The 24,059-nt window shown below is 35.7% G+C and overlaps 1 protein-coding gene across 4 annotated transcripts in view; it reads left to right on the top strand.

Annotated features, from left to right (window-relative positions):
* The window catches only part of LOC109438890 (BTB/POZ domain-containing protein KCTD12), a 118,300-nt gene extending 96,028 nt beyond the window's left edge, over positions 1-22,272 (top strand). For 2 of the 4 annotated variants that reach the window (XM_074324297.1, XM_074324298.1), the window contains 4 exons: positions 12,500-12,634; positions 12,889-12,940; positions 13,977-14,156; positions 17,902-22,272. In XM_074324297.1, the coding sequence (XP_074180398.1) occupies positions 17,908-18,786 (879 nt within the window). In that variant the 5' untranslated portion in view covers positions 12,500-12,634; positions 12,889-12,940; positions 13,977-14,156; positions 17,902-17,907 and the 3' untranslated portion in view covers positions 18,787-22,272. Of the gene's footprint in view, positions 1-8; positions 116-12,266; positions 12,462-12,499; positions 12,635-12,888; positions 12,941-13,976; positions 14,157-17,901 lie in introns of those variants that run through there. The other 2 variants (XM_074324299.1, XM_019719058.2) reach the window with 2 other exon arrangements.
* The last annotated feature ends 1,787 nt before the right edge of the window (positions 22,273-24,059 follow it).

Genomic DNA, 24,059 nt, shown 5'->3' with positions numbered 1-24,059 from the left:
TAGGACCTGGCGTCAGCTCTCTCTGCTGGACCCTGGCGAGGCGAAGAGACCTGAGATGGCGGCGGGGCCCCACCAAGCACAGAGCTTCCTCCGGGTTTCTCTCACCGCATTTCCGGTATCCTGATACGTATATCCCCTCTTTGCCTCCGCCCCAGCTCCCTACCCCACCCCATTTTAACGTTTCTACCAGGATTGGTCTTTTAAAAAATGATGCGTATATGTAATATAATGCTTTTCCATCATCCCTCCCCCTAGTGTAATTAAATCTACGAACAGACTTAAAAAACCTATGCAATTTTATGATTAGAAGAAATTCATATCTATACCTAGGTAGTAAACTCCGCAGATTGTGGAACGGCGCGGAGTGTGAGGGGCGGGGCGGGGGCGGGGGCGGGGGCGGGGGCGGGGAAAACAAAGAAATGATTGAAGCGCTAAGGGCTATAAGATCGAGTTGCAGATGCACAACACAAAGCCACGAAACTACTTACGATCATTTGACAGACAGTATACAAAGGTATTAGTCGACGAAAGTGCAGAATAGCACACTAGCACTGACCTTGAAAGTTGAATGTGGAAAATAAATTCACCGTATGTCAGAATCTAAGATTACTTTTTGCTTCGTATTTTAACAAATTAGAAATCTCTAAAAGCTTGCCTTTTTAATGCTTAAACATCTAGGGAAATGTCTGACAATTGATAGTATGTCATACTTTAACTAGCTATGTTTATTTTTTTTCCTTGAGTTATAAAAAATGATTTATCTTACCATCGTAAGTGTATTTATTCTATGATATACGGTAATTAACCAGAAGAGGGTGCAATGTGTCTTAGAAGAAAAGGCTACTGGAACTACTTAGGCCCTCACCATTCACATCCATACCGCCTTGGCTATGGACAAACTAGACCACACTTTTCCAACACTGTCCTCATTTTATTTTATTTTTTTTAAATAATGGAGATAGTTCAATCTTGAATATCAAAATAGATCTGACTTTTAAAAGCTATTTGCAAGCTTGTGATATTTAAGTAGTTGATTAAACACTTTGAGCTTTGGTTGCCAGGAGATAATGTCTTCCTTGCAAAACTATTGCCATAATCAAGGGTAATGCAATTAAAACACTTATTAACCAGGATTGCCTCTCATCTCCATCATCTCTACCTTCCTTCAAGTACCAGAGCAGCCCTTTATGCAAACTAGACACTCGGAAAATGTTTGGAATATAAATGACCCTGTGGTTTCCTATCAGAACTACTAATAAAGACAAGAAATGTAGCAGTAGGGTAATGAAAATATGTGATGGGAATTCAAGAAAACTAAGGCTCTAGAGCTAGAAGAGCAGTTGCGACTCGATATAAATATGTGTAAGTCAGTAACATAGATGTGGTAGTTGAAGTCATGGGAATTGATGATATCCCCCAACAGAAAATGTAGAGAAAAGAGAAGTGGGGTAAAGACAGAACAGTGAGTAATTAGAGACAGAAGAGAAGCCTGCTACAACGGCTAAGAAAGATGGCCAAAGTCAAAAGAGAGATCTCTCTTGGCACTATTGACATTTGAGGACAGATCATTCTTTGTAGTGGTGTGGAGGGTGGGGGAAGGCGGTCCTGTGCATTGCAGGATATTTACCAGTATCCCAACCCATGCCAGTAGCACCCCCCAACACCCCCAGTTGTGATAACCAAAAATATCTCCAGACACTGCCAAATGTCCCCTGGGGGCAAAATCATCCCTGCTGAGAACCACTGGTCTCTCTCTATCCCTTATCCTCCAAACTTGTTCCTAGTGTTCCCCCTCAGTGAACTTCATGCCTTTGACCCAGTAGAAGTCAAATCTTAGAGTCTTTATTTTTTGATATTGCAAAGTATTTTATTATTTCCCAAAGTAAATGCAGTAACATTTTTATAATCTTTTTACATGGGTCTCTAAGTTTGTGAGACTCAAGACTTTAAGAGTTAACGTTGAAATGACGTTTTATATCGATAGTTTTAGTAAGTTAAAAAGAAATATGTGCCTATTTTAGTGAAATGACAGGAATTAAAAGTTACATCAAATCCAGGTGGGTTTGATTTATGGTAAACATCTGATGGAGGTGAAAACAGTCCCAACTTAGAACCGCTGCTATCAACCTGGACTATTTATACTTCAACTGGATTTATTAACTTTTATTTTTTGTTGTAGAAAAATGCACATAACATAAAACTTACCATCTTAACCATTTTTAAGTGCACAGTTCAGTAGTGTTATGTATATTCACAATGTTGTACAAACAATCTCCAGAAAATTTTCATACACATTAAACAACTTCCCATTTGCCCCTCTCCCCAGCCTTTGGTAACCACCATCATACTTGCAACTGGACTTTTGTTTATTTATTTTTGTTATACTAGAATAGAAACTAAATCCCTTTACTTCTACGTTTCAAAATGATTTTTCCCCATCATCTTTTCCAAGTTAAGTTTTGTGGTTTTTCCGGGGTTTTTTTCCTCAACATTGATAAACTAGCTTAATGTGAATCATGGAAACAGAAGAGAGCACTGTTAGGTTGAAGAACAGATTTGAGAAGTGCTATAGATCCAAATTTCTTTCATAATTTAAAGTGCCTAAAGAGAGAACAAAAACAAAGAACAAAACTGAACCCTCCCCACTCTGGGTGATAGTAATCTGTTTTCATTTAGATTTGTTTGTTTGTTTGTTTGTTTGTTATTGAGAAGTTGATTGATTCATTGTGATTTCTTTTGGAAGTGAGCTTTCATCTCAAGGCCAATAATTTTTCTCTTCCATGTACAAATATAACAGACTCCTCTGTTGTTTTTCAAGTACGTATCTAGGGACAAGAACAATGGCGTTTCTGTAACATTCTCATAAAATGAAAAGTAAGAATGATTTGGAGGGAGAATACACATTTTTTTTGTTTTATTTTTAGGTTTTAATGTACTATTTAACTAGAATTATTTTAGAATTCCATTAAGTATTCAGTTTTTGTATGTAGTTTTTTGTTTTGTTTTGTTTTTACCATAATCATATACCTTGGTGAGTTTTCATATAGTACATTCTTTCTTCTCATTTTAAAATATCTTTTTAATGGCTGTACACAATTCCATTGTACGGACTTACCATAATTTTTTATTTAACTAATTCTCTATGGAGAGATGTCTGGTGACACTTAGGTTGTTTACAGGTTTTCTTGCTGCTGTTGTTGTTTTTTAATGAAAATGAATCCAAACTCATAGACACAGACAATAGTTTAGCGGTTACCAGAGAGTAAGGGGGGTGGGGGATGGGAGATGAGGGTAAGGGGGATCAAATATATGGTGATGGAAGGAGAACTGACTCTGGGTGGTGAACACACAATGGGATTTATAGATGATGTAATACAGAATTATACACATGAAATCTATGTAACTCTACTAACAATTGTCACCTCAATAAATTTAAAAAAAGAAAAAAAGAAAATGAATTCAAATAACATAACATTCATCTTTTTATTGTATAAAATTCAGTATTTTTAAGTGTATTCACAAAATTGTGCATCCATCAACACTATCTAATTCCAGAACATTTTCATCACTCCAAAAAAAACCATATACCATGTCTTGGCTACCATGAATAATGCTGCAGTGAACATAGGGGTACATATATCTTTATGAATAGATAATTTCAAAATTTTAGGATAGATACCCAGAAGAGGGAATGCTGGGTCATATGGTAACTCTATTCTTAATTTCTTGAGGAAACTCCAGATGGTTTTCTACAGTGGCTGTACCAATTTATATTCCGAACAGCAGCATATGAGGCCTGACAATTAAGTTTGTGAACTCATCCTAGAAAAAGTGCTACATACCTCATTGCTAAATATCACTATGGTCACCTTTGAAGTACTTCACTTGGGAAGCTATGCACTGAAGCCAGCACCTAGTCGATGCTTCAAAGCAATTTTGGAACTCTTCCTGGAATGGCCATCAGAGCTGTCATTGTATTACCCTTGATGTCCTGAATGTCATCAAAATGTCTTCCTTTCAATGTTTCCTTTATCTTCTGGTAATGAAAGAAGTCACTGGGGGCCAGATCAGGTGAGTAGGGAGGGTATTCAATACAGTTATTTTTTTGCTGGCTAAAAACTCCCTCACAGACAGTGCTGTGTGAGCTGGTGCACTGTTGTGATGCAAGAGCCATGAATTGTTGGCTAATAGTTCAGGTCATTTTCATCTAACTTTTTCATGAAGCCTTTTCAGCACTTCCAAATAGTAAACTTGGTTAACTGTTTGTCAAGCTGGTACAAATTCATAATGAATAATCCCTCTGGTATCAAAAAAGGTTAGCAACATCGGTACAACAAGGTCACAAACTTCATTGTCAGACCTTCTATGTGGGTTCCTTTTTCTTCACAACCTCTCCAACATTTGTTATTCCTTATCTTGTTGGTAATAGCCATTTGTAACAGGTGTGTGGTGATATCTCATTGTGGTTTTGACTTACATTTCCTTAATACCTAGTGAAGTTGAGCATCTTTTCATATAACTGTTGGCCATTTGTATATCTTCTTGGAAGAAGTGTCTATTCAAGTCCTCTGCCGATTTTTAATTAGATTTTTTTTTGAGTTGCATGAGTTCTTTATATATTTCAGACATTAGCTCTCTATTGAAGGTGTTTTTTTGCAAATATCTTCTCCCATTCAGTTGGTTGCCTCTTTGTTTTGTGATATATTTTTGCTATGCAGAAGCTTTTTAGTTTGACATAGTCCCATTCATTTATTTTTGCTTTTACTTCCTTTGCATGTCCTTTGATAGATGACTGGATAAAGAAGATTTGGTAAATATTATACAATGGGATACTACTCAGTCATAATAATAGATAAAATACTGTCATTTGCCACAACAAGGATGAATTTTGAGAGAATATCACAGTAAATGAAATAAGATGGAAAATGTCAAGAATCATATAATTTCACTCACATGTGGGATATAAAACTAAAAGCAACAAACAAACAAGACAAAGAAAATAAAACTCATACACACAGACAACAATATGATGTTACCAGAGGGAAAGGGGGATGGGGGAAGTAGAAAAGGGTGGAGAGGGTCAAATACGTGGTGACAGAAGGAGATTTAACTTTGGATGGTGAACACACAATACAATATACAGATGATGTATTATAGAATTGTACACTTCAAACCTATGTAATTTTAACCAATGTCACCCCAGTAAGTTTAATAACTATTTTTTAAAAATACCAAGTATCCTTCAGTAGTCACTCCCAATCCTCTCTCCCCACAGACCCTTGAAAACACTAATCTATTTTCTGTCTGTATGGATTTGTTTATTTAAACATTTCATACAAATGGAAACATATGGTATATGGTCTTATGTGTCTGGCTTATTTCACTAAGCATGACATTTTCAAGGTTCATGATGCTATACTGTGTATCAGTACTCCATTCCCTTTTATTTGTTTTTATTGTAAAATACACATAACATAAAATTTACTTTCTTTTTATTCTTTTTAAATTGAGGTGAAGTTTACCATTTTAAACATTTTAACGTGTATAGCTCAGTAGTGTTAAGTACATTCACATTGTTATTCAACCAATATCCAAAACTCTTTTCGTCTTGCAAACTTGAATGCTATACTCATTAAACAACAACTCCCCATTCTCCACTGCCCCCAGCCCCTGGTAATCACCATTTTACTTTGTATCTTTATGAGTTTGACTACCGTAGAGCCGCATATAAATAGAATAATACAATATTCATTTTTTGGGACTGAATTATTTTATTTAGCATAATGTCCTCAAGGTTCATCCACGTTGTAACATGTGTCAGAATTTTCTTCCCTTTAAAAGCTAAATAATATCCCATTGTATGTATATATTGCATGTTGTTCATCCTTTCCCCTGTTGATGGACAGTTGGGTTGCTTCGACCTTTTGGCTATAGTGAATAATGCAGCTATGAAGATGGTTGTACAAATATCTCTTGAAGATCCCTGATTCAAAAGTTTTGGATATAACCCAGAAGTGGAATTGCTGGATCACGGGGAAATTTCGTGTTTAATTTTTGAGGAAATGTCACAAAGTTTTTCCATAGTGGCTGCATCATTTTATATTGCCACCAACAGATCACAAGTGTTCCAATATCTCCACATCCTCACCAATAATTGCTATATTTTTGTTTTTGGTTTTTTTTTTATAGTAGTCATCATTTATTTGCTGTTTATTCACAGTCTTTTTTAAAAAAAAATGTGGTATAACTGACATACAATATTATGTTACTATCATGTATACAATATTATTTGATGTTTGTATATATTATGAAATGACCATCACAATAAGTCTACTTACCATCCATCACCATACATAGCTATAGAATGTTTTTCTTGTGATCAGAACTTTTAAGATTTACTCTCTTAGCAACTTTCAAATATGCAATACAGTATTATTAACTGTAGTTACCATGTTGTATATTACATCCCCATGACTTATTTATTTTATAAATTTGTACCTTTTGAATTCCTTCACCCATTTTGTCCACCCCTACACCCCCTGCCTCTGGTAACTACCAATCTATTCTCTGTATGTATCAGCTTGTTTTGTTTTAAATTCCACATATGACTGAGATCAGATGGTATTTGTTTTTCTCTGACTTACTTCACTTAGCATAATGCATGCAAATCCATCCATGTTATTACAAATGGCAATATTTCATTTTTTATGGATATATATATATATATATATATATATATAGAGAGAGAGAGAGAGAGAGAGAGAGGGTGCCAAAAAATGTATGCACATTTTAAGAAAGGAAAAATCTATTAAAATTGTAGTACTCACTATATACCAATAACAGAAGATGAATGCAAGTCACATTTAACTTCTGCAATTGCAAGAGGTGCTCAAAGTCATTACCATCAGCGTCCAGACATTTCTGATTACCAATGTTGACCAAAGTGTCCACTTGTATACATTTTTTTTTTGGCACCCAGTGTATAGTTCATCACAATGAAAAAATTTTAAACTAAGGGTAGCCTTGGAGAAATCATAAAGTTGGGAATTTTGATTTTATGTTTCTAAATCTAACTGTTCAGATTCCAATAATGGGGAGCAAGGTGTTTGTGCCAAGTCAGGATTTGGGTCTCTTGGCCTAATATCAACAAAGAACAACTTATGGTGAATACTACTATTTGTCTATCCAGCAGCCACTGTCCAGTTTCTGATTTGCTAACGGAATCCAAGTTTTGTTTTGTTTGTTTCAGATTTTGTCAGTAATGTGCTTTAGAAAAAGTTGACTTTCTTCCCAGCCCAGGGTGTGAATTAAGATTGATTTAAGCCTATGATGGTGATCTAAATCCCCTTGCCAATGACTGGTTTAGGGGAGGACATATGACCCAATCAGGGCCATTGGGATCTGTGGGAACATCTACTAGGGACACAGGTAGTGCTTTTGGGAAGGATTTTCCTACCTTAAAAAGAAATATTTGAAACATTTATACATAAAGACACGTGTGCTCCAATGTTCATTGCAGCTTTGTTTACGGTGGCCAAGACATGGAAACAACCAAAACGTCCTTCGATTGATGAATGGATAGAGAAGTTGTGGTATATATACATAATGCAATACTATTCAGCGGTAAGAAAAGATGATATAGGAACATTTGTGACAACATGGATGGATCTTGAGAGTATAATGCTAAGCGAAATAAGTCAGACAGAAAAAGCAGAGAACCGTATGATTTCACTGATAGGTGGTATATAAACCAAAAACAGCAAAAGAACAAGACAAACAAATGAGAAACAAAAACTCATAGACACAGACAATAGTTTAGTGGTTACCAGAGGGTAAGGGGGGCGGTGGTGGGAGATGAGGGTAAGGGGGATCAAATATATGGTGATGGAAGGAGAACGGACTCTGCGTGGTGAACACACAATGGGATTTATAGATGATGTAATACAGAATTGTACACCTGAAATCTATGTAATTTTACTAACAATTGTCACTCCAATAAATTTAAGAAAAAAAGAAAGAAATATTTGAAGGTGTATAGGTAATGAGATCTTGTAATTAGAGTCCAAATGATTTAGTTTATAAGTACTATTTGATAATACTGCACACATCCTCCTTTTGGGGGGATTATTTAAATACTTCTAAAATGGAGAGTGGGAGAAGCTGTTTTGGAAGGAACAGCCCTTTTCTTCACTTCTGGATTTTTAGAGAGTATTGTATAGCATTACAATATTTGGAACTGCTAAAGCCATTTGGTGACTAAAAAGGATGTTGCTTACATTCCAAAGACAGTTGAACATAATAACGGAAGATGTCCTTAATGAAGTCATTCAGTTACTGAAATAACTAATAGTGTAATTGGCCTAGCTAAAGATTCAGTGTGTGAGAAAATACATACCCCTTATTGTTGAGTCTGGCTTTCTGTTCCTTATAGGCAAAGATAACCTCACCCCAAACTGCACCATATCTAACATTATTTCTCGGGAACCTGTTTGGCTGTTTGACTGAGGGAGAAGAGGTACAGGTTCAGAGAGACAAGTCCATGGCAACGTTCACATTTTCTTTTTGAAAAATCCACATTTTAATTCAGTGATTCAACTTGAGGTGAAAGAGAGAAATTGCATGTGATGTGAAATCATTAAGTTAAAGCTACTTGTATTAGATAATCTGAAGAAAATTGGTTTAGATTTTGGGATTGTAAAGCTTGCCTCTCCTTACTCCGACATTAAAAAATAGTGGCCCTATAAAAAGAAAAGTACAGACCAATATTTCTGATGAATACAAATGCAAAAATACTAAACAAAATACTAGCAAAATGAATACAACAATACATTGAAAATATTGTATATCACAATCAAGTGGGGTTCATTCAAGGGGCACAAGATGGTTCAACATATGCAAATTGATCAACGTGATACACCATATCAACAAAGTAAAATATAAAAATCATATGATCATATTAATTGATGCAGAAAAAGCATTTGATAAGATACAACATCTGTTGATGATTAAAACACTTAATAAAATGGGTATAGAAGAAAAGTACCTCAACATAATATAGGCTGTATATGAAAAACCCTCAGTTAATATGAAATTTAATGGTGAAAAACTAAAAGCTTTTCCTCTACGGTCAGGAAAAAGACAGGGATGCCCCCTCTCACCACTGCTCTTCAACATTGTTCTGGAAGTCCTAGCCAGAGCACTCAGGCAAGAGAAAAAAATAAAAGGCATCCAAATTGAAAATGACGTAGTCAAATTGTCACCTTTTGCAGATGACATTATTCTTTACATAGAAACCCTAAAGACTCCGCCAAAAACACTATTAGAAACAATAAAAATATACAGTAAAGTTGCAGGACACAAAATCAATGTACAAAAATCCAGTGTGTTTCTAAATACTAACAATGAAATTTTAAAAAACAACAACTCCTTTTGCAATTGCAACTAAAAGAATAAAATACCTAGGAACAAATTTAACAAAGCATGTGATGGACCTATGCACTGAAAACTATAAGACATTATTAAGAGAAATGGGAAAAGACACAAATAAATGGAAAGATATTCCATGTTCATGGATTGGAAGGATCAACATAACTGAAATGCCTATATTACCCAAAGGAATATACAGTTTAATGCAATCTCCATCAAAATCCGAATGGCATTTTTTTCAAGAAACAGAACAAACAAATCCATCTGATTTATATGGAATCACAAAAAACTCCAAATAGCCAAAGCAATCCTAAGAAAAAAGAATAAGGCTGCAGGTATCACACTCCCTGACTTGAATTTATACTACAGAGTGACAATATCAAACAGCATGGTATTGGCAGAAAAACACAGAGAACAAAGGAATAGAATTGAGAACCCAGAAATAAATCCACATATACATATATGGGCAGATAATTTTTGACAAATGAGCCAAAAACATACAATGGAAAAAACAAAGCCTCTTCAATAAATGATCCTGGGAAAATTGGAAAGCCACATGCAAAAGAATGAAACTAGACTGCTATCTGTCACAATATACCAATATTAACTCAAAATGGATCAAAAACTTAAACATAAGACCTGAAACAATGAATTGCATAGAAGAAAGCATAGGTACTAAACTTATGGACCTTGGGTTCAAAGAGGATTTTATGAATTTGACCACAAAGACAAGAGAAGTAATAGCAATAATAAATGAATGGGACTATATCAAACTATAAAGCTTCTGCACAACCAAAGAAACCATCAATAAAACAAGGAGGCAACCAACAGAATGGGAGAAGATATTTGCAAAAAAACACCTTCAATAAGGGGCTAATATCCAAAATATATAAAGAACTCATGCAACTCAAAAGAAAAAAATATTCAATTAAAAAATGGGCAGAGGACCTGAACAGACACTTCTCACAAGAAGACATACAAAGGGCCAACAGAGATGGAAAAAATGCTCAGCTTCACTAGCTATTAGAGATATGCAAATCAAATCCACAGTAAGATACCACCTCACACCTGTTAGAATGGTTATTATCAATAAGACAAGTAATAACAAGTGTTGGAGAGGTTGTGGAAAAAAAGAAACCCTCATACACTATTGGTGGGAATCTGAATTTGTACAGCCACTATGGAAAACTGTATGGAGGTGCCTCCAAAAATTAAGAATAATCAGAGAGTAAGAGGGAGGAGGTTGGTAGATGAGGGTAAAGAGGATCAAATATATGGTGATGGAAGGAGAACTGACTTTGAGTGGTGAACACACAATGGGATTTATAGATGATGTAATACAGAATTGTTTACCTGAAATCTATGTAACTTTACTAACAATTGTCACCCCAATAAACTTTAATTAAAAAACACACTAAATTTCAAAAAAAAAAAAGAATAGAATTACCATACAACCCAGCAATCTCTCTTCTTGGTATCTACCAAAAAAAAATCTGAAAACATTTATTTGTAAAGATATATGTATCCCTATGTTCATTGAAGCATTAGTCACAGTGGCCAAGACATGGAAACAACCAAAGTGTCCTTTGATAAATGATTGGATAAAGAAGATGTGAAACATGTGTACAATGGAATACTATACGGCCTTAAGAAAAGACGAAATACTGCCATTTGCAACAAAATGGATGGATCTTGAGGTTATCATGCTAAGTGAAATAAGTCAGATAGAAAAAGTCGAGAACCATATGACTTCACTCATGTGGGATATAAAACTGAAAGCAACAAAGGAACAAGACAAACAAACAAACAAACAAAAACTCATAGACACAGACAACAGTTTAGCGGTTACCAGAGGGTAAGGGGAGAGGATGGTGGAAGAGGCAAAAGGGTTTCAAATATATTGTGATGGAAGGAGAACTGACTCTGGGTGGTGAACACACAATGCAATATATAGATGATGTATTATAAGAATGTAAACTTGAAACCTACATAATTTAAGCAGTCAATGTCAGCTTGATAAATTTATTAAAAAATAAAAAAGGAAATAACACCATATGAGCCAAAAATGAGTAATGGGAATTAAAGCATTTTAAGTCCTCCAGATAGATAGATAGATAGATAGATAGATAGATAGATAGATAGATAGATAGATAGATAGATAGATAGATAGATATAAATTATGACCTAATAATGACATACTCTTTCACACCTATTTGACTTTGCTAACACTGTTCTTTCTGCCTGGAATACATTTCTTACTTATCTTTTTCCAGCTACTTCTTGTTCATCTGATAAAAGTTAGTTCAGACATCTCAGGAAGTCTTTGGGAACCCCTATACAGGCTAGGGGGTATGTTCTATGTGTTCTTACAGCACTGCATGCATACCTCTTCCATAATACTAACTTATATTGAATTTATTTGTTCACAAATCTTTCTCCTGGAATAAACTGTAATGCTCCTGTGACTAATTTATTTCTTTATCCTCAGCATTTAGCACAGTATATTGAAACATAAGCAGTGCTTAGTAAATGATTTATTTGAACTGTGGAGGTCATATGAGTATTTATCGCAATAAAATTATTCAAGTAAACAGATCTGATGCATCCATGTTGAGAATTCAATCAACTGTTTAGTTAAAAATACGTTTAATTAATTTGCAGCTACTAAATGTTTATTTGTTGTGTTTGAGAGATCAAAAGATCAGAAAAAAATTTTCTCTTACCCCAAATGATACTCTTTTATTAACATTACCATCACCTTTCTCGACTTTGCTCCTCCTCAAGCTGCAGAGTAGAGAGCTTGCCATTTCCATCTGGGAGGCTGGCTGGGGAGGAAGCCAAGTAAGTCATAGCAGGGGAGGAGGATCTACAGGCTTCCTTGCATTAAAAGGGAAAACCCAGACCAACCACCAAAGTACAGCAAGGGAGAGAGAGGAGAGCAGGAAGGCAGTTCACAAGCTGAGAGCTTAGCCTGCAGCGAGGCAGAGAGAGGCTTAGGCTGTACTTGGCAATATTCGAGTGGCTGGAGATTCAAGGTAACTACTCTATTGATCCCTTTGCCTTTCCTTTGCAGTCCACTGCTTCTGGAATTCAGGAGCTTCTGCATTTGAGCTGGGGTTGCGCATGTCTCTGTGTGTTCTTTCTGTGTATTGAGAAGACTGCATGTGGAACCTGCTGATGGGCAAGCAACCTAGAGATTCAAAAGCAGGCAAGTCTTCCTGAAAGGGAATTCTGAAAATTCGGATTGCCTTTCATCATTTGGTAATTTTTTAAATTTTATTTTGAATTTTTAAAGCATCTGTGTACTAGCATTTTGTTTTATAAACAGACAAAAAGCCATAGATCCAAGCTATTTGAAGGATGTGGGAATGCTGCTGAGGATTTTCTCCTTCAGTAGAAAAAAAGCTATTTCTTAATTCCTAATGTTGTTTTTTTTCCCTTTTGCTTACACTTCCTGTTCAGCTGTTACCTACTTTGCTGTCTTGGATCTCTTTGAACTGGGACAACATAAAAGGTGGGAACCACATTTAAAAATTTAAATTGATGTATTCATTCTTATAAGTGAGTGTATTTTTAAGACAGACTGGTCAAAAGAGGAGAGAGTGAGACAGATAGGAAAAGGGAGAGAGAGAAGAGAGGAGATATTAGAATACAAATATTTCATGTTTAATAAAATTGGAAATTGTCCATTTATAAACTGTCTGATTTCCTTAGAAAATACTTCCTTCACATTTTCAGGTAGAAATCAGGAGTGTTGATATACCTTACTTTTTTCTGTTTAAAACATTGGATCTTTGTTGTAGAATTCTTTGACTACAGAAAGCAAGTGATGCACTAGCCACTTTCTTCAGTACCTTGATACGCTGAAATATAAAGCTCAGCTCTTCAGGCTTGCAGCATACAGCTGGGTTGAACATTTCATCCTCTGATTTAAACTGTTTGTATTTCACATTGTCTCCTTTAACATCCTCCTTGCAGAGACCTTTATTTCTTTGATTTACTGAGGGCAACTAACCACAAAACCTTATCAGCCTGAGGTTTATGTGCAGAAAAGAAAAAGAGAGAGAGACATTATAGGACTATATCCAAAATAAGCATTACAAAAACTGAAGAATGGTTAGATTGAATGAACATTTTTTTTCACTTCCTCTTGGACAAAAGCCAGCTGAACAGGAAACACTGGGGTGGGGAAGGGGAGAATGGGGCATAGCTAAAGATTTTTACATGCAAAAAAGATTTTTACATTACAAATACATGCAAAACAGATAAAAATCTTCCTGTTTGGGAAATATGTCCTTCTTCATGTTATAATATACCAGGGGATCTTTTGAATTGGAAATTTTTTATTATTGGGGGAACTGCATCCATTTTTCTTTCTTTAAAGTAAATTGAGATTCCTGTTTATTAGGACTAGTCTTGCAAATAACTTTCAAAGTAAAATTTCTATTCCTGTTTTAAAAAATGGTTGTGGTTGTGCCGCAGAGGGGTGGCGGTTGAGCATTCCTTACAGTTCTCGTCCTAACATTTACCCTTCTGACTCATTCCTACAGAAATCACAGTTCTGCCCTCAGGACTTAGCTAAAAATTCTGTTCTAATGTGAGAGGCAAAATAGACTACCCACTTTGGCTCCTCAAATTGAATGTGACTCTGACTCAGGATTTTAAATCATCAGTTGACTTGAGCAGAAGTAACTCTAAAGCCTCAAGAAAGAAAAACCTGAAATAAGAAGGTATCAACTTTACACTACTATTTTTCACCTGTTTAATTGTATTATAAAATTATCTTTTTGTACAATGGAAAACAACTGTCTTAGACTTTCCTTGAGTTTGTTTTTTTTTTGGTGGGGGGGAATATACAACAGAAATCTGCAAAATGTAGTGTATGTATATTTTTTGTTCATATGCTCACACATGTATTCAAAATGAATTTCTAGAAATTCATTTCTACTTGTGTACTGTGGGATTATGCAAGTAATGAGATTGATATCACATTTGTTTGTTGGTAATTTATTCATCACTCAATAATTGCTTGCTATCGGCTTACTACTTGCCAGGCTCACAGTGCTGGGGATCCAGAGATTTTTAAATCAAGATTACCATGTATTTTAGAGGTTATTTGGAACAGACAAACATATAAATAATTACGGTGTACTGTAATGAGTTCTCTGAGAGATATTTCTAATCTGAAGCAATAATAGAAAAGGGATGGGGTGGGCAGTTAGAGGGAATGTTCCATTTCAGCACTGTAAGACTAGTGCATAATTAACTGGTGGATAGCAATCTTTCACCGCTTGTCCCAAGATAAGCTAAAGGAGCCAATGTAACCAACCATCCATTAAGCACTTACTATATGACAGATATTGTATTAAGTACTTTATATAAGATATACGCAATTTCCTCATCTTATGAATCTTTTGTTATATCCATTTTCTGGATAAGAAAACTGAGGCTCAGAGAGAATAAGTAATATGCCCAAAGTTACCCAGCTAGTAATTGCAGAGGTGGGATTCGAAATCAGACCTTCCCAAAGCCACTATATTATTTCTCAAGAAGGGACAGGGATGTGGGGTAGGTAGAGTAAAAGAAGCCATTTCAGGCTGAAGGAATCATAGTTTAAGGCATGTGGACATGAAAAAGTGGACGAGTCTGGTGAACTGGGATTAGATTCAGTGTGGCTAAAGTTTAGAGTCATTTTGGTGGTATGAAAGGGAAAGATAGTTGGAATCAAAGCCCAAGAACAAGGCAACGACTGGTGTGGAACTTTTCATATACTGTAATATGTTTGAACTTCATTCTCTAGATTTTGAGAAACTTTGACAGTGTTTAAGCAAGGAAGTCCATAATTAGTTTTGCATTTATGAAAGATAATTCTACTTGTAGTGTGCAGGGTAGATTAGGAAGTGGAGACTAAAAACAGTAGTGTGTATGAAGAATTATAATAAACTGTGCATCTGTTTATTCCTCTGAGAAATAGAGATTGCAGTAGTATTTACCTTATTGGATTGTTAGAAACATTAATTGAGTCATCACATTAAAAAGGATCAGAAAAAGACTGGCATATAATAAGAGTTTCATGTTAGCTATTGTTATTATTTATGTTACTACTGCTACTATTATTATATTATGTAAAAGAGTAGGAAACCAAATGAGTAAAAAATGAACTGAAATTCTCAAGTTTAATATAGAAATATGAGGAGAAGGTTAATCTTAGTTGGGACTTGAATTGGTCCTTAAAGTCAAGGAAGTGGGATAATGCTTTTCAGAAGGGGAAAAGGTATGGGCAAAGGCAACAAAAATGAACATATAATGACAGGCAATAACAAGTACACCATTTTTTGTATATGTAATGAAATCTTAGCAGACACAATCAAAAGAATAGTTAAGAACATGGACACTGGAGTACTCCTGTTTGAGTTTGAATACCACCTCAGATGTGAGGATTAGTTTTATGTTGGGCAAGTTATTTACCAGTTTCCTCATTGGCAAAATGAGGATAATAATTGTACCTACTTCATTGCCTAAGAACAATGCCTGACACATAGTAAGTCCTATGTAGTGCTAGGTATTCTTATCATTAAAGAGAGAAAAGAACTAGCTTATAGATAGCTTTGAGTTCCAGGGTAAGGGCTTTCAATTTGATCTTTACGCAAAGTGGAGTCACTGACAGTTTTTAAACAGAGAAGTTGATGTGATAACAACCAATCTGGTAATAGCATGTAGGATATTTTTTTGGGGGGTGGGGGGTGGAAGGCAGATGTGGATGGATCTCAACTAGAGATGGACAGGTCAATTTGGATGTTCAGATCAGTTAGTGCAGAGTGAAGAACAGGACATGGCAGTGGTTGTGTATGCAGGAGATATCATAAAGTAATAATTTCTAGGTTAGTGAGGAATATGCATGAGAAAGATGAATAGGTCAATAAGATGACTCTGAAGTTTCTAAATCTCCAGGTTGAATGACTGAGAAAATTGTGAAACCATGGACAAAAAAAAAAAAGTCGTAAAATGTGACCTTTTTAGGCTGGAAAAATAAAGAGAAAAATAATTATAATAGCTTAGATTTTACAAAATACTTTCACATATGAGTGTGGTTTTGAACATGCTGAATTCAAGGTGCTGTTGTGGCATTTAGCAAGTAGTTGCCAGTACGAAACTTAAGTTTAGGAGAGAGGTTGGGATTTGGGAATCATATATGTAAAGGTAAGTGTTTGAAAAGCTCTGAGGGAGAGATTAGAGAACAAAAAACACAGTTCTGAGGCTTCCACGGTCACGGTTTAGGATGGTTTGAGAAGCAAGAGAAGCCAGTGACAGAGATAAAATTGGAATGGACCATGAGGTAGAAAGAGATGGGAAAGTCTAGGTTTACCATGTCTGAGGGAGGGAAGAGTTTTATAAAGGAGGATATGGAAAATAATGTTGAATGCTGCAGAGATAAAGAAGAATGGGGGATAAAGAAAGGTGATGAGCACAACATATTTTCTGTTGGAAACAGTGGTTCTAGTAAAGTGGTAGGGGCAGGAGTTGTAAAAGTTAACGAATTAATGGACAGTGAGGAGGTACTAAGTTATGGTCTTTGTTTTATAGCTAATTTTCTAATACTCAATGAGGTATCACTTTACAGCCAGCAGAGTGGCAAAAATTTAGAAATTGGATAAGTCAAGTCGTGATGCAGATGTGAGGATTAAGCACAAATGCAGACAAGGGACCTTTTAGAGAGCAATATGTAACTACTTAGTCAAATTAGATATATACATACAATGTGACTCAGAAATACCACTGCTAGATATATAGCATAAAGATGTTCTCTCACAGGTCCATAGGAAACATGTACAGGAGTATACATTGTAGCTGGGAGTTACAGGCAATCTGGTGTTAGTAAATCTGGGAGAATGGATAGTAAAACATGGTGGATGCACACCACATATTATGCCACGATTGGAAGCAGGGGATACACATAGCAACATGAAGCGATTTGAGTAACATAGTGCTGAGAGTGAAAAAATATATAAATGAAGAGTGAAATATATAATACAGTAACATATACATCTATTTAAAACAACAAAACCCATTTTTTCAAGAATATGTATACACAGAAAGATACACAGTAAACTTACCAGAATGGTTGGCTACGATGCGAACAGGGACAGGAATGGGAATGGACTATGAGAGTAAAATAGAATAACCAAAACAAACACGAAAAAGGGGGCGCTGCATGGACTGTGACAACATACTATGAATTGAGGATTGTGAGATATACCCAACATTCAGAAGGACATTAAAAAATCATTGCAAAGCCAAATCATGTACAATTTTTCTATGCTGCCAGTCTCATTAAAAATAGTTAATTTGCAAAAGGTTACGGTTTGCTTGATTTTCTTGGTATGTAGTATGAAAGAACACAGAAAATTAATGTTTATAAACAGAATCCCCATACTGTAAACCTTTACTTAGAAACAATGTTTTTTGCTTCTGCAGATCAATATGGCCATGCCAGAGAAATCAAGTTGTGCTAAGCCAAGTGAGAATTTCCGTCATTTTCCTGAGATTATTGAACTCAATGTAGGTGGTCAGGTGTACATCACTCGCTATCCTACTTTGGTCAGTGTTCCCGGCTCCCTTCTCTGGGAAATGTTCAGTAAAAACAATCCTTGCTCTTTAATTCAGGACAACAAAGGGAGATTCTTTGTAGACCGAGATGGTTTCCTCTTTCGCTATGTACTAGACTACATGAGAGACCGAAAACTAGTGCTTCCAGACCACTTTCCAGAGTGTGGTCGGCTCCAGAGAGAAGCAGAATACTTCAAGTTACCAGAACTAGTGAAGATGTTGGCTCTTAAAATCAACAAGCTCAACTCAGTTGGCAATGACCTATGCCAAAGTGATCTAGAAAAGCTGTCCACCAACACTGACACCGTATGTAATTTCTCTTCAAGTAATAACATCCAAGTTAGTGGCCCTGATAATCCCCCAACTCTAACAGCAGGTAGTGGTTCTGACCTCAAGAAGGCAGGTTTCATCACCATTGGCTATCGAGGCTCCTATACTCTGAGTAGGGATAGCCACACAGATGCCAAATTCCGCCGTGTGGCCCGAATCATGGTGTGTGGTAAGATCTCATTGGCCAAAGAAGTATTTGGAGATACTCTAAATGAGAGCAGAGACCCTGACCGTCCTCCTGAGCGGTACACTTCTCGATATTATCTCAAATTCACTTTTCTGGAACAAGCCTTTGACAAACTAGCTGATGCTGGCTTTTACATGGTAGCATGCAACTCCACTGGCACCTGCACTGTCACCCATGACCAGACAGATGACAAGATCTGGACCTCTTACACTGAATATGTTTTCTGCCGTGAGTGATACTTTTAAAAATATCACCCAGAAAATACAAACCAAAAAGCCAACTCTTCCTCCCTTCTCTGCTCCTGTGCCAACTATCTCTTTTAGAAATAAACATTAATTTTGGATCTATCTAATCCTGGACAACGCCACTCCCTTCACCATAACCAGTCGAAACTTTGTGGTAACTTCCTTCTTACACATCATTCCATTCTATCTGGCTTCCAACCTGCCTTGGATTCTGGAGTTGGATGTCATTTCAGGAAAAGTATTCAATATGTAGGCATATGTACATGCACATCACTATAGATAGTAGAGATGTATTTATTGAGTAATGCAGTTAGATAAAGCCACAAGATTTGGTTAGTTGAGAAATGCTAAGCCCTGGTTTCCAAACTAGCTCTCAGCACAAGAGCCTGGACTTGCTTATATACTGTGCTATTTGTACTCACCTAAGGAAAGCCCTGTGTGTACTTATCCTGAACTAGAGACCCCTACTGTAAATGTGAATATGCTTTGCAAACTGTTACTGCTGTTCTTTTTATCCACATGGAGTAGAAGAAGGTGATAGGCATCCTCCAGGAGGTCCATAGAAAGATCAGTTTTTATGGCTGAATAATATTCTATTGAAGGTATATGCCACATTTTGTTTATCCATTAATCTGTTGATGGACACTTGGGTTGTTTCTATCTATTGGCTATTGTAAATGATGCTGCTATCAACATTGATGTACAGACATCTGTTTGAGTCCCTGCTTTCAATTGTTTTAGACATATATCTAGTAGTAGAATTCCTGGGTCATACTCATATGGTAGTTCTTTGTTTCACCTTCTGAGAAACTGGCCAAGTTGTTTTCCATGGTGGCTACAATATTTTACGTTCCCACCAGCAATGTACAAAGGTTCCAATTTCCACATTTCCCCACACACATGTTATTTTCTGTTTTGTTATTTTCCTGAAATTATTATAACCATCTTAGTGGGCATGAAGTGGTATTTCATTATAGTTTTGATTTGCTTTTCCCTAATGATTAATGATGTACACCATCATTTCATGTGGTTATTGGACATTTGAACATTTTCTTTAGAGAAATGTCTATTTAAGTCCTTTGCTCATTTTTTAATTGGGTTGTTAGGTTTTATCATTATTATTTTTTTGCTGTTGAGTTATAGGAGTTTTTATATATTCTGGATATTAATCCCTTATCAGATATATAATTTGCAAATGTTTTTCTCACATTCAGTAGGTTATCTTTTCTCCTTCTTAATAGTGTCCTTTGATGCACAAATGTTCTTAATTTTTATGAACTCCAATTTACCTATATTTTTTCATTTAGCGGCTTCTGTTTTTGGTATCATGAGTAAGTCTTTTTTAAAATATAGTTTTATTATTATCTTCTCCTTCCTCGTATGTTTTAAATGGTTTAGGTTGGCTTCAGAGACCTAAGGAAGGATAAAGGTCAGGCCCTATTATTATATGTTGGAGTGGCACTTCCTGGAGTCAAAAACCAGTGGAACTAAAAATAGAGAAGAAAGCCAATGAAAACTAAAACAGAATGCTAGAAACTCAGATTCAAGATCTGGGAAGGTTCTCAGGAAATAACTGGCTTAGCCTCTAGCCTCAAGCAGCCAAAAAATATTATGTCCATTTATAGATAAAATTACCATTGCCTAGAAGATCTTTTCAATTCCATAAACATCCTTTGAGTTTTATCTGTCTTTAAAGTATTTTACTGGGCAGTGGGTTAAGTAAGTCAACCAAAGGCCATATGGCTATTTTCCCAGAGGACTAGAAAATTATTTGAAAACCCCTGTCAAATTTCTAGGAAATTTTTAGTAATAGATACTAACATTATTTTTAAGACATATGACATTTTGATGAAACAAAGTCCTCTTCTTGCTGGTTTTTAAATTAAGTTTTAGATGCTACTACCCATGGGTAAACTGGAGATTTAATTTGTTTCATTGAAAAACTCATCTCAATGTCCCAATCTTAGAGATCTTAACTTGGAAATTCTTTTTTTCTCTCACTAACTACAAACATGTACTTGCATTTTTGCTTCTCACTCATTTTAGTCCCTTAACCCACCCATTTAGCCTGTCCTTCCATCTTATTACTGGTCATTTCTATGGGAAAAAAATCCTAATTATTATTTATTGGTTATCTATCTCATATACCAGGTGTTTTATATGCTTTATCTTGTTTAATTCTCAAAAATGCCCACAAGGTAAATATTACTATGTATATAGATGAGAAAGTGAAATATTCAAAGTCACAAAGTGAATAAATGAAGCATATGTGTTTTAAATCTGGGTTTATCTGAATCAATGGGACATATCTTTTCACTTCAACCTAGTTTCCTTAGTTATCACCCTTCTTTCCCTATCATTCTCCTTTTCTGACCTTGTTTCCTGAACTTTGAGCATTGATGGAAAAACTCAAAAGGCCTACTTGACTTTTGTTCTGCTAAAAATCACACCAGAGACTGCTAGTTTCCAGTCCGGTGTGTAAAGGACTTAGAAGTCATCACTCCCACTCTCACATGCACAAAAAAAGGGCTGACCTGAAAATAAACAAATCTTATATGCATCAGAAAATTGAGGACACAGGGGAAACTATTGCCTCTAAAATTGGGGGGACAGGCAGGCAGATACAGGGAATCACAACTTATCAGAGCAGATACCTCCACAGGAACCAATACCTAGACAGGAAAACCTAAACTGTAATTAGTGAATTGCTGAATGCTCAATGTGAACAAGTTTGAGTTAAAACGCCAGTAAATCCCAGTCTTACAGGGGCTCCTACAATTTTGTGTTTTACCTCAAGGATCCCTACCAGATTCTTACAGTGAAGTTCTGAGAATAATTCCTCTTGCTTCCCGCAGAGGTGGGGGTATAGCCATTTTGTAATATGCCCAGAGGGTTCTGTTCTTAAAAAGGCCTGTGCTCAGGAAAAAATATTGACCGTAACCTAACAAACTTGGAAAAGACATACTCAACTCCAGGCCCCTCCAACCTTCCTGCCTCACCTAAGAGGGAAAAATAACAAAACTGCAAAGCACTTGGGAATGTCACAGCTTGGGGGTACTAGCTCACTAAAAGATTGAGACCTAAACATAGGACTGTAGAATGTTTCCTCTCTCCCTCCACACCTTACCATTATACCAATAGGGCTTCTGTACAATTAGAGGGGAATACAACTGAAAGAACTCCATGTCACAGACCTTATTTAAATCATGCCATATAATCTTAGATTGGCTTAAACTAGAATATTTTCATGTAGCTATGCCAAAATGAACCATTAAAGTTGTAAAATCACTTTTTAAATGAACATATATGTATAACAGATATCTGTGAGTCACACTAGATTATGGATAATCTTTACTATCCATTTTGCTAGTTGTTTGAATTTTTGTATGTATTACTTTTAATGTCAGAAAAAATAAAAATATTTTCAAAGTCTGATAAAACTGGATCCACATCTAACAACAAAATGTTTATTTAGCATGCGCCATGTTCTGGGTACTGTTATAAGTGCTTTACATATATTACTAATTCTTTTAACTAGCAACAACCCTATTAGGTTAAGTTTACCATTATGTGCTTAATTAGATAAGTGAGGAAATTGAAGCACAAAGAGATTAGGTTACCTGGTCAAATTTATATAGAGAGTAAATAATATTCAAGCAGTTATAAGTATAGTCCTGCCATATTATCAATATAAAGCATTATATATATATATATATATATATATATATATATATATATATATACACATACATATATATATATACATATATATATATATACATATATATACATATATTTAGCAACCAAGTCATATATATGTATGTATATGTATATATAGTACCAAAAAATGTATACACAGTTTAAGAAAGGAAAAAACTGTATTAAAATTGTAATACTCAATACATACCAATAACAAAAGATGAATACAAGTCACATTTGACTTCTGCAGTTACAAGAGGTGCTCAAAGTGGTTACCATCAGCATAATTTTAACACAGTTTTTTTTCCTTTCTTAAAATGTGTTTACATTTTTTGTATATACCCTGTGTGTGTGTGTGTGTGTGTGTGTGTGTGTGTAAGAGGTCTGATAATTAAGTTCCCGAACTTGTTGCAACAATGTTGCTAACCTTTTGTGATATCAGAGGGATTATTCATTATGAATTTATACAAACTGGGCAAACAGTTAACCGAGTTTACTATGTGGAAGAGCTAAAAAGGCTGCATGAAAAAGTTAGACGACCTGAACTTTTCCTGACAATTCATGGCTCTTGCATCACAACATTGGAGAGGTTCAAAGCATGAAACCAGTTCACATGGCAATGTCTGTGAGGGAGTTTTTAGCCAGTAAACCCATAACTGTATTAGGATACCCTCCCTACTCACCTGATCTGGCCCCTAATGACTTCTTTCTTTATCCAAAGATAAAGGAAATATTGAAAGGAAGACATTTTGATGACATTCAGTACATCAAGGGTAATACGATGACAGCTCTGATGGCCATTCCAGAAAAGAGTTCCAAAATTGCTTTGATGGGTGGACTAGGCACTGACATTGGTGCATAGCTTCTCAAGGAGAGTACTTTGAAGGTGACCTTAGTGATATTCAGCAATGAGGTATGTAGCACTTTTCTAGGATGAGTTTGTGTGCTTAATTGTCAGACTATACATACACACACACACACACACACACACACACAAACATATATATGGAGAGAGAGAGAGAGAGAGAGAGAGAGAGAGAGCGAGAGAGAGAGAGAGAGAGAATTATTTAAAATTTAATTCAGAATTTTGTAGTACTTGAAGTAGAGACCAACAGATCATTCTATGGTGTAAGCATCCTCTGAGTGTACACCCCTCCACTTTTCCAAGTGTCAATCTGTACCAAACAAAGCAAAGATAACAAAATCAGGAAGACTACAAAACCCAGAGCTATCCATTATTTGTATATTCAAATAAAAAAATGGAATAAGTCCCATTATTTAGTGTGACAGGGCTTTCAAAGATGTCCATGCCCTAATCCCCAGGTAAATGTTTTACCTTACATGGCAAATGGGACTTTGTAGATGTATTTAAGGTTACAGGCCTTAAAATAGGGAGATTATTATGGATTATTCCAGGGAGTTCAGTGTGTTCATGTGAGTCCATAAAAATAGGGGATTTTCTTAGTGTGGAGGCAGGACAGACATGGTTGAAGAAGTAAGAGACACGTGGCAAAAGGGGAAATTGGAGAGGTTCAAAGCATGAAAGACACTTAGCCCATCGGGTT

The sequence above is a fragment of the Rhinolophus sinicus genome, chromosome X (assembly GCF_036562045.2).
Source record: "Rhinolophus sinicus isolate RSC01 chromosome X, ASM3656204v1, whole genome shotgun sequence".
Classification (NCBI taxonomy): domain Eukaryota; kingdom Metazoa; phylum Chordata; class Mammalia; order Chiroptera; family Rhinolophidae; genus Rhinolophus; species Rhinolophus sinicus.
The sequence above is the reverse complement of the archived record's forward strand: the minus strand, read 5'-3'. Positions and strand labels throughout refer to the sequence as shown.